The following is an 18,331-nucleotide window of genomic DNA, read 5'->3' on the forward strand; positions in this document are numbered from 1 at the left end:
TCTCAGCCCGGGTTCTGCCTCCCGCTGCCCCGGTGCCTCCGTGAAGAGGTTTAATTTTCTGGTGTTACCTGGGGGGCTGCTTGGACAGTGCAAAGCAGAGGAGGCTTTTCTGCTACCCGGTGTTCTGTTTCTCTTCCAACAGAATTACTGCCATGGCAACGCAAGTGCTGGGACAGTCTGGTGGGAACAGCCTCTTTCCTGGCAGTGCTAATATCGGTATGGCATTGTCCAATGACATGTATGACTTGCATGACCTTTCTAAAGCTGAGCTGGCAGCTCCTCAGCTTATTATGTTGGCAAATGTGGCCTTGACCGGAGAAGTCAATGGCAACTGTTGCGATTACCTGGTTGGAGAAGAGAGACAAATGGCTGAGCTGACAACGGTGGGGGACAGCAACTTCTCAGACAGCGATGGAGAGGGCATGGAAGATACCCAGGCTGCAGAGACTGACCGCGAGGCACCTGAAAATGTGGAATTAAGCTCTCTTGAAGTTCCTAGTGTGGAAACCCAAGGTCCAGCTGCTTGCCCCCCTCCTAAGACTCCCAGCGTGGACAAAGATGTCCCATTGGAAGCACCAGGTACTCCAGAAAGCACAGAGGACAAATCTAAGAGCTTGAAGAGCAAGCCGTTTCGTTGTAAGCCTTGCCAGTACGAGGCAGAGTCTGAAGAGGAGTTTGTGCATCATATCAGGGTTCACAGCGCCAAGAAATTCTTTGTGGAAGAAAATGCAGAAAAGCAAGCCCAGGTGAAGGACTCTGATTCTTGCACCGCAGAAGAGGTGGATTTCTCTAAGGGCCCAATCCGTTGTGATCGTTGTGGCTATAACACTAACAGATATGATCACTATCTGGCTCACTTGAAGCACCACAACAAAGCAGGGGAAAATGAGAGAGTCTACAAGTGTACCATATGCACTTATACTACCGTCAGTGAATATCACTGGAAGAAACACCTAAGAAATCATTTTCCCCGGAAAGTGTATACCTGCTCACAATGCTCCTATTTTTCAGACAGGAAGAACAATTATATTCAACATATTCGAACTCACACAGGTAAGTCTCTCACCTTTTTTAATTTAAGCGCGGTATGAGTACTGAGAAACTGTGATGAATGAAGCAAGCCGAGAGTCTTCTATTTGCAAAGTTTGTTCCACCCTGATAAAGCTCTACGCTCTCCTCTTGGTACTACCAGGTCAAAGCCTCATACGGAAGCATGGATTTGGTTTGAGCTCCTCACTGCAGTCCTAGAGGACTGAGAAAATCACTTAACATCAGGGGCCCGAGAGGAGACGGGCAGCATCCTGTTTAGCAATGTTATTTTTGAAGAGGAGCAAACGGAGCGTGCCTGTGATGATTGTCAGGGTCTGCAACACGGAAGCCTGATGTACTGTAAAAACAAAACAAGCAGGTTGACAAAAGGTGTCTAAATCACATAGGTAGTTTTGAAAGCGGTGCCTTCAGACCGAGCTGAAGCTTGACTAAGCTGTAATTACAGAGAAGAAAGAGACAATGCACACGTGCAAAAGGAGCCCTCCCGCATCTACAGCCTCCGAGTAAGAGCTGAGTAGTGGTCCTAGTCAATTAATTCCTCTTAATGTACAGGGGCCTCGTTTTCTCTAAGGTCTGCATCGCTCCAGTAGCTAGCAGCAGACACATACTTCTGTTGGCCCATGGGAAGCCCTCGAGGGAGTCTTTGGCCTGATTTCCTGTCTTCTCCTAACGTCAGTTTGTAAGCTCAAGGAAAAGCGAGGCCCCTTTTGACTCTGGTTTACACCAAGAGGAATCTGAGGACTTCCAGCGTTTCTGCCCTCCCGTGAGCTGGGGCTGCAGGTGATCTAAGAAATAACCTTGAGTGGTACCAGAGCACCTCACCAGCCTCTCACCTGGGGAGTCCTGAAGCATACCCAAACTTCTTCCTAGGAGGGGACATTGTAGCTGCCTCGTCTCTTCAGGCAGTGAGGTACAGTTGCTTTGCCTCCCGATGCCTTTTGTGGAAGCAGGAGGGTAGTTCAGACCGTTTTTGTGGCTTCTCAGAAGTTTTTATTTCCACCTTGTCAAGGCTTTCTGAGGGCAGACTTTGTAACCATCTTCTAGCCATGCTGACCTGACTTGGTTCCCCTGTATTGTAGGCTGTGCCGGCTGAGCAAAACACTAGGGAATTTCTCCTTTGAAGTCATGTTTTGTCACAGCAAGTGACATGAATGGTTTGGAGGCTTCGGTTCAGTTGTCTGCAGCTGTCTGGAAAGGGAGGGCCGGCCTCCAGAGGCCTCGGGGCTGGGCTTGAGCTCAAGTGTGCGGGAGTTTGTGTTCATCAGCACGTTGTAGTGTCTGCTTTGACGGGGTTGGGAGGGTCTGCTGGGATTTTTTGTACGTTAAGGCATGTTCTTCTTTTAACAATAGCCACGTGCCGTTGTTTAGAGGATACCATTGGTTTAAAAATCAGACCCGTCTAAGTATTTTTTTTCCTAAACAAGTGAACAAAGATTATTGTGAGATGTGTTAGGAAAATGGTGTGGTTTATCCTCCAGTTTGTTTCCTTTGTGTGTATTGTGGGAGATAACAGGAAAGAGACCAGGTAAAAATGACAGAATAATAGGAGAAAACAAAATAAATCATCCGGGAAACTTGTGGTCAAATGTGAGCCCATGCTGTGGTGCCTGTGTGTTTTACATTTGTCTTGACTTTAAATTCATCCCTGCTTGTGTTTGTACATGACATTAGGTCCTCCCCTCTGATCTCTGAAAGCTCTTGTTGAGTTTTACAGGAGCTCACCATGAAAGCATGTTTGCTGAGGAAGTGCTCTGTTGTCACCGCATTTGACCAGTTTACCAGTGAACTGTATTAAAATCAGGAAAAAAAAAAAAAATCAAGCATGTTAAACTACATAGGATATTGTCCAGTTCCTCTTGTCTCCTTTAAAAATAGTGGTGCAGTCAAGGTTTCTGGTTTTTTGGTTTGCCATGTCTTTTCATTATTTTAATTAAGCTGAAATGAGTAATTATGATTTCAGCATTTTTTAGTCCACCTTAGTGGTTGTTTCTTTGCTGGCTCTTACCTAAACGTTAAGGTCTTTCAGCCAGTTCTCACTTGATAAAAATCTTTCAAATATGTTAGTAGACTCATTTAGGAATGCGCCTTGTTTCCGGTAACATTGATTTTGTGGGGGAGAGTGTTAAAGCTAAAGGAAGAGTATTAGATGAATGAATAAGCTACTGGCAGGTATATTTATACACCAGGCTAAACGTTTCTGCTGGTATTAATTTGTAATCAGTTGCCTTAAAAAAACACAAAACCCTAATGCACAAAAAAATCCCAAACGAACAAATAACCCCCCCTAAAAACCAGAAAAAACACCCACAGATATTCTATAGTCAAAAGTATTTGCAGACTGTTAAAGTACTGAATTGAATAAAAACTGAATAATACTAAAATATCTTTGGGTTATAGTTTTTTCTTCCTATTTTATGAGTTCAGAATAATAATAAGAAAGTTGGTATTGTTTGTTTCTTTAGTTTCCTTATTGCTAATAGGTTAAATAATTTTGGATAGATACTTTTTTCTCTCTCCCATTTTTTGTACTTCACCTGCTGTTTTTCTGTGTGGGAAAATGCCTCCTAGCAGATAATTGGATTCTGCTGTGTTGTTTGAGCCGTCCAGTTTTTGAAACACTGACTCTGTACGGAGTGCAGTTTCACTGGATCAAACGCCCTGCTGCTGCTGCTGCTGGAGAAAGGCAGTCTCAAGTTTTGTCCCTGTATCCTGGGACTGGTTGTTTCAGCTCACTGTAATGGCAATAAAATATTCCTTTCCTCTTCCCCAGCTTGGTTTTCTGCTGGTTAGTGAACTGAATCGACTTAGTGAGGACACATACAAATGCCAGAGCACATGGCCAGGAGCAGGGAGGGGGGCTGCCTGCTTGTACCTTGCATGGTGGGAGACATACCGATCCTTGGCATGTTTGGGGGGCCACAGGAAGGCTGGCGGGAGGTTATCTGCTTGCCTGCTGCTTGCATCCCAGTTGGAAAGCAGGTGTCCATGAACCCGCCCTGTACTGGAAGATACTTGTGGCTTGTGACAGTGCTGGTGTGGCAGGCTTCTGACAAATGTGGGGGCCCTTGAGCAAAGGGAGGGGTGGTTTAAGGACCCTGCCGATGGTCATAAGCTTGTCAGCTGAGAGAGCTACATCTGGAAGAGCCTGTCTGCTGTCCAGGAGGGGGTGGCTGGAGATGTTCAGGGCTGTCCCTTCCTCTGCTGATGGGGCAGAAAGGACCCTTTGTGTCAGGGACAGATCTACCTGGACTCGTTTGTGCACATTAGAAGTGTTAGACCAAGTTTTGACTTGATTTATCCCATCTGCTGATCCTGGAACCATACTATGTGCAAGACAGTGCAGCATTGTTCTCAATTTTTTCCATTTTACTTGTTGGAAGCAATTTGTAGAAAACTTAGCTGAAAATCATCTGCAGGGCTATATAAGTAAGTAGTCGCAGTGTTCAGTGCCTAGCTGTGGGCTGTCATGGTTTTTTGTTTGGTTGTTTTTTTTGTTTTTTTTTTTTAATTTTGGTTGTCATAGGGGATCTTCCTTGCTTGCCACTCAGTTGGAAGTTTGATGGAAGCAGTTTCATTTCAAGCAGACAGAACTTTTAATAGCATTACAAGAAAAGCTTTACAAGATGATCTTCAACTCATTCACTGATGTTGGTCTGTTTGTGCATTTGCATAGAGTTAAGTGCCTGCTTAAGCTTTTGCTAGGTCAGTGCTTGTTCTTCAAGTGTCTTGTGGAGAGGTTTTTTTGGTGGCTTGTTTGCATATAATGAGCCTGTAAAATTACAATAAAAATCCTTTGGGGAATAGCATTTTATAAGACAGCCCTTACAATGTAGTCAGGCATTTAATTCTCAAGTGGCAATAACACTTCAAATTAGTTGCATTCATCATACTTTAAATCTAGTACGTTTTGTTGCTGTGCTCTATATCATACACCCGACAGAAAGCCTTTTGCACATTCCTAACATTGTAGGTAGCTTTAAAGATATGAAATTTCAGGTAATGGGAAGAAGACATGGCTGAATATTCCAGGACCTTTGGCCACATATTTTGAGATTGTAAGGCCTTATAACAAAAGATCTACCCTTCCCTTGTACATGACTTAATCTTATTGTGTGTATTGCACCAATCTCCTACCTTGTTTTAACTGGAAAGGGAGGGAGGCGGGTATGGTTGTTAGGGTGAATTTACCTTTAAACTGCTGACCTAATCAAGAATGTAGTCTAAATGTTTGATGGGAGGAAGAAAGGTGGGATTAGTCTGCATTACAAAGACCGCTTCTACCGCTATTTTGGCAAAGTCCTGCAGTGGAGCCTCCCATCACACACTGATAGATGAAGGTCTTTGCTGCTGCAGATAGAGCTATGCCTCTGAAAGTGAACAAACAGCCTGTACACAGGGCTTTTGCTGACGTCCAGGTCTCAGTGATTTGGAGAGCACATTGGTCGTATGCTTCAACTGATGGAGCAAGATGCTGTAGTGTAATTCTGACCATGACTTGAATAAATATTAAAATCGAATAATAAATATTACTTTTCCCTTCCCAGCATCACTCCCCTCTTCTGTTGGGGGTATCCACCCTAGACTAAAAAGTGCTTTTACAACTCGTAGCGGACACAAGGCAGCCTAGATCTCTCGGCTGTGCTCGCAGTTTGGGGCAGACACCGACGGTACTTATCTGAACCTGCCGAACAGATGTTAATTCTAAAACTGTCTGCCTTTATTTGGGGCTTGTCTTCACTTGAAAAGGATTTTCAAGTATCATTGTACTGCTAGTTACACAAGCTAACTGTCCCTTGTGGAGACCTAATTTGTGACAGGTTAGTTTCCATTAGTTCTCCAGAAACAATAACTCTGCAGGCAGAGGGATTTGAGTCTTCAGAAATAAATGTTGCTGCTACGCTTGAGCTTTTGCTAGCAGCATAGCTTCACTGAGCAAGGGCATCATGCTTTTCCACGCTCCAAGCTAATTTCACTCTGCCAGTAAAACTTCAGAATTAGAGACCCAGTGTCTATCTGTGCTTGTGTTCTGGCAAATGCAGGTCTGCGCTGAATGGGTGGTTGCTCCCCATCTTAATCCAAATTAAACATGGAGGTTTCAGGTAAGGTGTTGTGAGAAGCAAGAACATACTTGGTTTCTTACAGGGTCTGTGTCTTTTGTGCACCTTCAAGAGTGCTGGGGAGAAAATACTGTAGGAAAGTCAGTTCTGGTGGCTTAGGGCTTCCTAAATGTGGCTGTCCTAATCACCTTTTGCCCCAGGTTATGATCTGACCCCAGATGGACACAAGGATGTGCCTCTCACATTCTGCCCCTTCACTACCCGCGTTCATAAGGCATGACACACTGCGCTGGTCCAGCTCAGGCATATGCTTCTCACTGTGGCCCTTTACCAAGAGATAATGTGCCCTCAAATACAACTTGGGGATCTGTGACAGCCTCAGTGTATGGCTCGGTAACCAAGTTTGGGAATCAGCTGTGTTGCAATAACTAATTTGCTGTTTGTTTTTGCAGGAGAGCGACCCTATCAATGTGCTATGTGTCCTTATTCCAGCTCTCAGAAGACCCATTTAACCAGGCACATGCGCACCCACTCAGGTTGGTAAGGGGCGGCAGCAGCATGACTCAGGAAAAGGGGGTGGTCCACAGACTTACAGCATAGTCAAAGTTGGAAGGGACCTCCGGAGCTCATCTGGTTCAGCCCCCCGCGTCAAGCAGGGCCACCTAGGGTGGGCTGCCCAGTTCTGTGTGAGATGTCGTCCAGTACAGCCTGAGCTTTAGCTCTTGTTTTATCAGGGAGGGTTGTCTTTACCTGCTAAGAAAATGCTGTGTCATTAATAAAAGTGGTAACAGGGGCATATATCTTTTTCTTTCCCTTTTACTTTCCAAGGTGCGTTCTGAGGTTCGTAGGGCTGTTCCAGTAGTCCTAGTAATCCATTAGCAAATACAATGTTGTGATGATATAGGAGCAGATTCTTCTCTTCTGTCTCCTGGCGTAACTCTGTTCAAATCAATGAAGCTGGGAAAACTTCGAGCAGCTGAATCTCTCCTCTCTGATGTCTGCATTTTCATCTCATCCAGGGGTTCTGAGGGAACCCTTAGTTTTTGCTTAGTGTTACTGAAAGACGTAAAATAGTGTGTGCTTATGGCAAGGCGACACAGAGGAGAAAAAAAGCAAACTCCGAGGGTGTTCACAAGTGACTCAGTCTTGTGGCACTAAAAGCCAAATTAGCAATTTTCACTAGCCTTTATTTCCCATTACTAGTCATAGGCTGTGGTGTTACAAACATCTGGTCTCTCTCTTGCAAATCTCTTTTTGAATTAATTAATAGCATTTTTGTGAGCTGCAACAGCATAGGCATGCTAGACACAAGCACGGTTGTCCTTTGTGACCCATGTAGGGGAGTTCACGTAGATCTTAGCCTGTGCTTTTTGTTTTCTACTATCTGCATTGACCAAACCTAGGAGAATTCCTAATCCTAGCAAACAGTAGTGAAAGTCTCCTGATCAGTAATTGTTTCAGTTTCAATAGATGAGGCTTTTCATTTAAAGCAGAAGGCAGGCAATTTTATTTGTTGTGGATGGGAGGTTTGGACCCATTAAAAATAGCCAGCTTTTAAAATTATGCCAGTATTTTGGTTTGATAATTTTGTGAATTAAGTGTTCTGCTTCCAGAAACAAAAATAATTTTTGGCTGAACCCCTGGGCTAAATGTGAATTTGCAAATGGTTTGGTTGATACTGAGCCCGGAAACGATTTCATGAACATCTTATTCTCTTATTCTGTGCAAAGAAGTCTCAAATCCGAAGGAGGTGAGGAGTGGGATCTGCCCTTGCCCCTTGACTCAAAGGTCTGGGAGGGAGGGAGGGCATGAGCTGTGCTGACAGAAGTGGGAGTGCACATGGGACTCTTGCTATCAGGGTTGTTTTATTAATAGCTCTCATAACTTCTATTGCATGTCTTGCCACATTGCACAGGCAGCTGAACCTTTTCCGTGGCAATTTCTGGACTCCTGCAGTTCCTAGGCTGGCCTTTTAAGGCAAACAGGTGCTGGAGCTTTCTTCAGATGTCAGATAGTGAATGACAGTGGTTTAGAGCCTACTTCACAGCTGTATTCCTAGCCATCTTGGTACATGTCCATTCCACTTGTGCAACAAAGCCCCTGGACTTAGAGGTGATGGACGCAAACTCTTTACATAACAACCTTTGAGTTACCCTGTTGCAGCTACCTCTGAGCACTCTGTGCAGTTAGAACAGCTTGTTCATGTGTACGTAAGAGAGGGGCTGTTCTTGTCCCCCCTCTGTGTAACATGGAACTGTTCCTCGAAGTGTAGGCAGTAAAGATCCATGCTTGCGAGAAGGATGAGCAGTGTAGCACGTCAAGCTTAAACTTGTTGAAAATGTGACCAGGAAGTCGGGGGAAAAAGGAAGGAAGGAAAAAAAGATAGGCCGAAGATGACAGGGAATCAAAGTAACCCTTCTTTAAATAATGAAGAGATGCTGCAGGCAGGTGTGGAATGATCTAGACTCTGAAACAAGTGTACCTGTGCTTCCTGCCAGGGAGGCAGCACAGCCTTTTCTATAGTTTGTGAGGGCGTTGCAGATCAGCCACGTGGCTAACACCCAAAGAGACACCACAGTCACCGTGACCCCATCTTCACTGCAGGCTGCTCTGGCCTCCTGAGCCATGCTGCAGAGGGGGGAGAAGTACTATAGTACCCTGAGCAGAAGGGGCCAGAGTGGATTTCCAACGTAGTTAGGAAGCGGCATGCATTAGGTCTGCAGGTTAGTTCTGAGATGCTGGTTCAGAGCTCAGGAGTATCCCAAGTTGCTCAGCTGAAATTGCACATGCACACATGTTCTCCAAGTATTTCTGGACTTGAGTTGTTGCGCTAGAACTGTTCTTCCTATTTGCTTTGATGTGTAAATGGAAAGCCACTTCTGCTGCAGTGGCACTGCACTAAGCAGAACATTTCGGGAACACTTCTGCAAGAGTCATTGCAAAACTGTAAACCCAGATTTTGGTAGTAATATGATGGCTTTGGACTGCATATGGTAGGCTTGCCAAGAGTAGCCTGCAGCCAGTACATCATGTGTTTTGAGACACTGTAACAGTGAACTGACTTATCAGAGGTAAAGATCATCTGAGCAGTGTGTCCCTTTCATGTGCTTTGGGTTTTGCTAGCTCCTTTTCCCTCATTTCCTTTTCAATGCAAACATGAAGTATGCTAAATCTATGTAAAGTTGGACTTTTTTGAAACGTTTGTGTGAAACTGCTATTCATCAAATGTTACATTTCCATTTTTCTACAATGCATTCAATGGACCAGTTGGGTATGGATTCCATTTGCTAATATTACTGTAGAGAGATCTCTGCCGGTATGTATGCATAGCCAGAACCTGTGACGTTGTTACTGCTTGTTTGGTTTTGGATCCCCTTCCTCCCAAACCTTGCCCTTTCTCTCTTTTTTTTTTTTTTTTTTTTTTTTTTTTTTTTTTTTTTTTTGTATTTTGTTCTTGGTGTCTTGTGAATGTGTTTGTGACTTGTGGATTTCTTATGTTGACTTTACTTAATTTTAAAGGCGCATGGATTTTTTTTTAATTTTTGAGTTTCATATTTCTGTATCTGTATTAGTGGGAAGTGATTTCTCCCCCGCACCCCCCGTGCTTAATAATCACCATCATTCCCTTCCACCCTTCCTTCCTTAGGTGAGAAGCCATTCAAATGTGATCAGTGCAGCTATGTGGCCTCAAACCAGCATGAAGTAACTCGTCACGCAAGGCAGGTTCACAATGGGCCGAAGCCTCTGACTTGCCCACACTGTGACTACAAAACAGCTGACCGCAGCAATTTCAAAAAGCACGTTGAGCTCCACGTCAATCCGCGCCAGTTTCTCTGTCCTGTTTGTGATTATGCAGCATCTAAAAAATGTAACCTGCAGTATCACATCAAATCGAGGCATCCCGATTGTTCTGACATCACCATGGATGTTTCCAAGGTGAAGCTACGGACTAAAAAGAGCGAAGCTGACTTTTCTGAGAACATTAATGACAAAGCGGAGAAGGAACAAACGAAAGGAGATTCAGCAGCGAAGAAAACTGAGAAAACTGTGAAAGTGGAGAAAAAAGATAATTTGACAAAGGAAAAGAAACCGACGAGCAATGTTTCTGCAGGCCAGGTGACAACCAGAAGTCGGAAATCAGCTTCAGAAAACAAGGAGGTAGATATTAAAACTGAGAAAAATACTGAGAAAATGTGTAAAACAAAGATCAAAAGAAAAGCAGAGGCTGAAGTAACTTCCTCAAAGCAAGAGCCTGCAAATGATACCTCAGCAGTAACAAAAAAGAAAAAGAAAGTGGAAACTAAACGCAGAGACTGCCAGGAAGTTCAAAAAAGTGACGTTGTACCAGAGGAGGAGCCTAAAAAGCAAAATTCTTGCCTCAAGAAAAACAGAAAAAAGAAAGCTCTGAAAAATAAGCACGGTAAGAGAAGCAGTAAACTTGATGAGGAGAAGATCGAGGATGAGGAGATGCCAGACGAGTGTCCTAGCACAGAAGAGGATGGATGTGGGAAGCCTGACACTGAGGGCAGCGTCCAGAAGGAGGACGATCCCACTGACACGGCGGCATTAAACAACGATGGTGGCCATGCTCTCAAGGGGGAGAGCACCGATCCCAAAGGAAGCTGCATACAAGGCCCAGGGCAGCTTTGTCTGCCAGCTCAGGATGCAAACACAGAAGCTGAGGTAGAGGACCAAGAAATGCCTGCTGCAGCAGGAGAGAGCGAAGACACTGTTGGTGAAGAAGAGGAGAGAAAGGCGGACAGAGGGCAGGACACTTGCCCTGAGGAATCTTCCCATGCAGTGTCTTCTGAAAAAAGCTTGGACGTGCCCATGGATGTGGTACCAGATCTGGCACCTGAGAAGGAGCCAGAGGATACCTGCATGGCAGAAACCTGCATGGCAGAAGCTGTGAATAACTCAGAGCCAATGGACCTGACTAAGACGTGCCTGCCGGCAACGGAGCCAACAGGAGATTCCTTGCCGGCACCTGTGCCTCCAGAAGGGTGTATGCAAAGCCCTAAAGTTGCTCTGGCCTCCTTATCATCTCCGGATAACACAGCAGTGAATGAATCTCAGGAAATGGATGAGGACGAGGGCATACACAGCCACGAAGGCAGCGACATAAGTGACAACATATCAGAAGGAAGCGATGACTCGGGATTAAACGGTGCTCGCTCCGTACAAGAAGAAACGAGTCCAAAGGCGTCACAAGGAGCTGCAGGCACCACAGTGGCCAGGGAGAACTATGTGTGCATATTTTGTGACCGCTCATTTAAAAAGGAAGGTGAATACAGCAAGCACCTCAATCGCCACTTAGTCAACGTGTATTACCTTGAGAAGGCGACAAAAGGGCAGGAGTAGAAATAGCTGTGGTTTGGGGGAATCTTCTTTTGTAAGATCTTATACAGCTTATGTACAGATATTGTAGATTTTTTTTCTGTTTTTTTTTTTAAGCACGGTTTGTTTTAGTGTCTGCATTGGTTTGTTTTTTGTTTGGTTTTTTTAAGTTGAAAATATTTTTTGACAACTCTTTATGTAATGGTGAACTCATTAACTATTGGATCTCTTAATTAGAGAAGGCAGGTAGGGTGTATGAAGCTGTGTTCTGTGAAGTCAGTGTAAGCTTCTAGTCTATTAGCCTATGCAGTTCTTTTATAAATTGAGTTTTAGGAACAAGAATGTAGCTAACAATACACAAGTTGGATGTTTATAGAGCCATTGGCATTAGTTGCTTTTTGTTCTAGCAGCCAACTCCTTCTCTCTCTCCCCTCTTCCCTTCCCCCCCCCCCCCCTTTTTTTTCTGGTTCTTCTTGGTGTGTCTTGATGTTCAAAGTGTTAAACTACTTGATGGTTTTTCTACCAGGAAGATAGCTTCTATTAAATAAAAGAGCACTTTGTAAAAGAAATCAAAGTTGGCTAGTGATGAACATAACTGTTTAAGATAATTATAATTGTGAACGTACATTTCAGATCCCCTAAGCATGAATGGTGAGCCAAAACTTAGGAGTAGTCCTTCCAACTTTTGATTGGAGAACCTCTGTCTTGATTAATATCTTAATGACTATGATATGTAATCGGCTTTGTTGTGGGGGAGCAAGTTTGTTATTTTTAATTTCTGCTTTTTTTTTTTTTTTATTGTGCTTTAAGGGCTTAAAATATTGCACATTGTTTTCGATTTTTACCTATGCAGTTTAATCCTTTAGGAATAGCGCTTGTGCAGTACATGTACACTTTATATATGCATGTTTGGTTTTGTTTGTGTACGTTGTTTTTTTTTATTATTATTACTTGGAAACATTCAGATTCGTTGCTTACCACGAAACAGTTTTCTGTGATGCTCTTTACTGAAGATTTTTCTTGTTTCCCGGGGTCTTATTAGTTGTGCATGAAGTTGCTGAAATTATTAAGTGCTTGGCTATGTATTTTTGACTGGCTTTAAAATGGTATAATTCTTGAGCAAAAGAATATCAATGCAATTTCAAAACACTATTTTATAGGATTTGTTTTATCATGGAAACGCCACTTCTGATATTTTGACTACACGTACAGAGTAATAAATTCTAATTTGTAATTTGCGATCACCAGACAGGAAAATACTTGCTCTCAATGGAAATGGTCTGCAGATTCTGCAAGTCCACATGATTCTTAAAAAAACAAAATAGTAGCACTGATAGAAATATGGTTCATCAAAATCTTAACATCTCACACACCAAAAATACAAATAAAGGTAAATCAACTGGTAAGCAACAAACCTGGCATTAAAAACTGTAGGAATTCCTGCTCCTTATTCATTCAAGCTGCATTTAATAAAATCATCCTGCCTCTATGCAGAGCAAAACACATAAGTGATCGGATTGTCATCTCAGGCAGGTCTACGTGCAAGAAATGTCATACCAGGAGTTTTTAATTCTGAACAGATTTAATTTCTGGCACACACAAACACAAGAGAGATCGCATGCTTACTGCTTGTAGCCAGCCAGTGGCAAAAGGTAAACAAAATCCAAACCGTCAGGAAAAAGCAAAACCCTCCCGTCGCCTCAGTGCGCTCTTCTGACAGTCATTAGCCGCCTGTCCCGTGGGAGCGACTGGGGGCAGCTTCTCTGGTTGTCAACTCCAAAGAAGCAAATTTGGAGGCAGGTGTTATCTGGAGAGTGCAGTTGAGGAGTTCAGACGGTATTTGTCAGAGCACTTTATGGCAAGTACTCTCAATGTAAACTCTGGAATAAACCCTATTCTTCTCTGCATGTCCCCGCAGCATCTTCCCCTCCAAACAAACCCACTGCCTTGAATGAATAGAGAGCAACAATGCTACATTGCTCTGCTTTTGGGAGAGATTGGTAATAGGAGGCCAAAGATTCAAGAGGGAAGGCATCCCTCGTGGCAGAAATAAATTGTATAATGTACAGTGAGTTTTTGTTTGCTTAGATAGTCTTCAATCCTTACCTTGGCTGCGACAATCATTGTCAACTGAAGATCAAGTTGCAACTATATTTATGTTAAACATTAAGAAAATAAACCTAGTTGAATTGTTTTCCTAAACAACGAGTTGTAGTAGTCTTAGATGTATTTTTTTTCTTCATAATAGTGTTTCCTTTATGTTGCCACCATTTGTGAGCGATGTGAGCAGATGCTGGGAATTCCAGTACTGTGTAGAGGTTTTATAGCTCCCTTCATATCTTTGCGAGGAGCCTTTGCCATCTCGTGAGAGACTTCAAGGACTTCAGCTGTGTTCAAATACCTTGTGGACTGGCCTGATAATTTTTCTCGTTTTTTCTTAAATGAAAATAATGATGTTGACTGACTTAAAATCTCTCTCTATGAGATGAAAACAAAGATGTGGTTCTCTGAGATGCTCTGCTGCACATTTCTGTGAAGTGGTCAAGGTTTCAATGCATGATCTGACAAGAGCTCTTTGAAGACGACAGTCGGCTCCAGTTCGGCAGTGTTTCTTACCACAAGATTAGAAACTGAAAATAAATTATTAACATATTAAGAAGAAGAAAAGTTAATTGTTTCTATCTGAGACCCATCAACAATGTCCTGAAATACCTAATGTTGGTGCAGAACTGTGTTGGAATTCTCTGCTTGGTTAAGACCAAGGCTTGGGAGTATGTTACGGTAAAGCAGCAAGGATGTAATGCATTATGTGTAACTAAAATGTTAGACATTGCTAATACTGAGTATTTGAGGGGGGGTGCAGGTCAGCTAATCCACCCCATACAGCGGGTTTACATTGCTGTATCTCCCTTTAAACAATACCTTTTCTTTTTTTTTGTCTTTTTCAATATTCTTAAATTATTTTGTGTTGTTTTTGCCAGTGCTAGCATTTTTGTGTTTCTTGGCAATGATACCTGTACGAGTGTTCCACCTCCAGTAGGTGGTGGGAAGGATTAGCACACTGATAGCCCTACACTGCCGGCCCTGGGTTGAGCAAGGTGGTGGTTGGGGCTTTTGCTGTATGGATCCGTACACTCAAAGTAACTGCCCTGAGAAGTGATCTAGAAGTGGGTAGCTAGGCATTAATAATAATCCACAGTATCGTAATTGCTGTTTCTGGATTTTGGTGATCTAGGCTGGAACTTTAGTCATTTAAAGAAGAATAATGTTTCACAGCTGACAGGCCAGTTAAGGTATGGGTAACGTCATTGATTTCAACAGATTTAATGTAGCTGAAAGGTATTAAATCAAATTCAAGAGTTCTCTTGAATGTCAGTCATGTAGATACGTGGCGTGCATACAATATTAACAGAATCCAAATAGCTGATGGAATTGTTTTATATGTACATATATTTTCCCCCTCTAAAATTACACTAGCTAACAGACTTTTGTAAGCTGGCATGAGAACGTGTTTATGATGTTTAGTTGCACCATGTTTGATGCTTTTACAGTGCAATACTTGTATTCTCTGAATTAAACCAAAGGTAATTTTTTTTTCATGCTCTCTCTACTGTAGTGCATGACAGTCTTTTCTACGTTTGTAATAGATGTAAAACAAGCCAGAGCGTACATCCTGTTTTTACCTAAAACATGTATAAGAACTCTTTTGTCCAAAACGTAGTATAAAGTTGAACTAAATTGCATTATATTAACCTTACAAGTGTATTTTCCTAAGCATAGTTATGATTAAATAAACTTTATTAAGGAACCAGCAGCTTCTATCGCCCACTTATTAATGGCTATGAAAGCCATTTGTAATTAAAGGCAGGAGCGGTGCAAGCATCACTGACGGAACTCTTCAAGACCTCCAGCCAGCACGGTCTGGGGGAGCCGGTTACATTGATGCCACGTGCGTGCACACGCAGACTTGACTGCAGACAGGGGCGGCAGCTCCAGAAATGGGTTCTTTTTCCCTTTCAACTTACAATATCCGTTTCCCTGCCTGCTTCACTGAGGGCAGAGCACAAGGTGGGAGATGCACGCATACAGACGAGGGTCAAACTTAATGCTGGACCTCTCTGTGACTTGGTGGGACGGGCCCGACGGGCATGAAATGGATATTCCCTGCCACGTGAGGAGAAATGCAACTTGAGGGAAGCTGCGGCTTTTAAATTTGAGTTTCAGAGGTAATGCAGGTGGCAATTCCTTCTGCATTCCAAAAGGGTCTCTGGTGCTGTCGCATTTGGGGAATTAACAGGAGGTTTATAAAAATTAGCTCACCCATCATCCCTAAGGCTATGATACCATCTGTATGGATACTGAAAATGTCTTGAGAGCTGTGTAGCCTGCAAGGGTGACTTTTCATCTCTCCACCAGCCTGGCCCTTTTTGAAAACCTGAGCCCGTGCTGCTAACCCACCTTCTGGGGCTTGGCCATCCTTGCCTCCTATTAATGCAGAACAATTCGTATTTGCCAAGGGATCGAGGTAAACAACGCTCGATGAACTTGTGGGATAGTTGTATATGCAGCTGCTGCAGCTTTGAAAAATTTGCCTAAGAAGTGAGCTTTCGTCTTCTCTGATTAAATGTTTTCTCATAAGTAATACCCCTCCCCCCCCAGGTGGTCTTAGTCAGTCAATCAGAATTTGGGTTTCTGAGCCACGCAGTTAGTGGCCGAGCAGCAAAGAGCAGGATGCACCGCTACCGTGGGGCATGGCCTGGGAGGGCTGCAGGGTGGCAGGGGCTGTCATCACCTGGGCAAGGGGCAGGTTTTGGTCTTGTGCACAGTGTGTATGCAGTTTATGATAAAGCCGGTGTAAGGACAGGGAACAGGAGTGGTACCCGAGCCTGCCCATGGGCTGCAAGGGAGATGCTCTGCGAGCTTGGCATAGAGATGGCAGGGTCTGGGTGCTTGTGGGCCCCTTTGCCTGTGTTGTGTAAGTTAATGATTTAAACAGGATCAAGAGGAGGTCCTGCCTTTTGCACCACCACCTAGTGCTGCCCCCCACCCCCAGGAAGGTGCTCTGGGGACAAGCTAGCCGAAACGAGAGAATGCAAGTGGCTTGGCAACCTGAGAAACCATTTTCCCTTCAACCTGCAGTCAGGTCATCCTTTGACTAGCTCCTTGGCAGAAAACCTGCTAGTTTTTTTCCTGATAGAAAGCCAGGATCAAACCAGCTAGGCTGAAAACACGCTTAGAAGCCAGTTTATGCTAAGTTGTTGTTCTACAGAACTGGGTAGCTGAGCACAAGCACATGGCTTCGCAGTACCTTGCAGGCCAGCGTGAGCTCCTGCCCAGACACCGAGATGCCCAAAAGGTGAGTTAGCCCAAGTGGGGGATGGCTTAGCTTCCTGCTGGCTTGTATGGGAACAGAGCAAGCTCATGTCTTAATTCAGCTGCCTTAATCAGGCTTTGCTGATGCTCTGAAGGAGCTGAAATGCTAGGTTCCTGATTTCGGTTTGGTGGTTGGTTTTTGTTTGTTTGTTTGTTTTTAAAGCTTAGCCATGCTGACACAAGTGGCTTTACCTTGTTCATGTACAGTATAACCCACACATAGGAAAAACTAATTCTAGAAGGGCAAAACCCTTCCCTTGGCCAGACTGTATTTTTAAGCTTGGTAAATTGAGTTCCCTGCATCTCCCTCCTTTGCTGGAAGCAGCAGACCTGCGGCAGGGCAGTGCTGTGGCAGTGCTCTGCCACCCTCGGGCTCAAGCCAGGCGGCTGAATCTGTCCCGTGCCCACGGGCTGGTTGAAGGGGCCATTCTTGGTCTCCTAAAGGAGAGGTCAGAGGACTCAAAACTGCTGTCATCTGCAGCAGAGGGCGTGCTGGAGGTGAGGGGATAAGGTGAGGTTTGTGGCTGGATTGGTTTCCATCACAGATGAAGGAGAGTTGTGGCAAAAAGTTGGGTGAGAAGGTGGCGACCGGACCCTTCGTGGGCATGTGGGGAACAGGAATTTTGGCAATGCCCTGAGTGGTTACAGAGCGGCAGGACCACCTCCCCAGTGCTGGCGCAGGTGCGTGCTGCCTTCAGAAGGGACTCGGGAGGGGAAACTGCCAAGGGGCAGTAATTTTTAAGCATTGGTTTCAGGACCACACGCTGGCAGCACAGCACATGCCTGTGCAACACACCGAACGCACCGCCGCGGCGTTGCAGGGCACGCACCCCACACTCGCAGCATAGCACGCGTCCCGCAGCGAGCACGCGTTCGCCTGCCCTCTCACCTGGCCTGGCTGTTTGCACTATTTTTTCAGCATCCTCGAGCCCTGCAGTCATGGAGGGAAACCAAAAAAGAAGGCTGATCCCCTTTCCTGTTGCTGTGCTGGGGGTCCTGGTGTTAATAAAGGGCTCATATCCTGCTCTAGCCTTTCCAAAAGGCACTAAGCCCTGGGCCTGCTCAGAGCTGGCCAGAACAACCCTGATGGTTTCAGGGCTTTTGTTTTTTTTCCCTTTTTCTCCTCTTTCTTGATTCATTGCTGCCTGGTGAGGCTGGACTGGGGACCTGCGGCACAGAACAATTCCAAGGTGTGGCCACAGGCACACCATGGCACCCAATATATGGCACGGCACGTTACCATCAACTCATCCTCAACAGCAGCCTGTCAAGAATTCTCCCCTGGTGTCTTAGGATGCTGCTGGCTGACCTGCATGGACACAGCTCTCCTCTGCCACCAGAGGAACCACCGGGACAGGTCAATGCACCACCAGGGCACGGACCCACCATCAAGTTTCTGCTCCAGCGTCAGTCGTGTTGGGCAACCCCCAGCAGTTTAGCTACAAGATCAGTGAAGAGAGCTGCTGGTGAGGGGCAAGTTTATAGGTAATAACAAGCTGTGAATCACAGGAAAA

The 18,331-nt window shown here is 44.5% G+C and overlaps 1 protein-coding gene across 1 annotated transcript; it reads left to right on the forward strand.

The window, feature by feature from the left end:
* Nucleotides 1–122: 122 nt before the first annotated feature.
* Nucleotides 123–15,229, forward strand: REST (RE1 silencing transcription factor). The gene is made up of 3 exons (XM_009634838.2): nt 123–1,053; nt 6,560–6,643; nt 9,754–15,229. Exons 1-3 carry the CDS (start codon nt 153–155, stop codon nt 11,466–11,468), a joined length of 2,700 nt encoding a protein of 899 aa, XP_009633133.1. The 5' UTR covers nt 123–152; the 3' UTR covers nt 11,469–15,229.
* The last annotated feature ends 3,102 nt before the right edge of the window (nt 15,230–18,331 follow it).

Source organism: Egretta garzetta, unplaced genomic scaffold (genome assembly GCF_000687185.1).
Source record: "Egretta garzetta isolate BGI_Z169 unplaced genomic scaffold, ASM68718v1 scaffold32, whole genome shotgun sequence".
In the NCBI taxonomy this organism is placed as follows: domain Eukaryota; kingdom Metazoa; phylum Chordata; class Aves; order Pelecaniformes; family Ardeidae; genus Egretta; species Egretta garzetta.

Bases quoted from the DNA above. Each gene is read 5' to 3' on its own strand.
- REST (XM_009634838.2), top strand. From the start codon at position 153: ATGGCAACGCAAGTGCTGGGACAGTCTGGTGGGAACAGCCTCTTTCCT. The intron at 1,054-6,559 runs GTAAGTCTCTCA...TTGTTTTTGCAG, and splicing joins ACATATTCGAACTCACACAG to GAGAGCGACCCTATCAATGT. The intron at 6,644-9,753 runs GTTGGTAAGGGG...TTCCTTCCTTAG, and splicing joins GCACATGCGCACCCACTCAG to GTGAGAAGCCATTCAAATGT.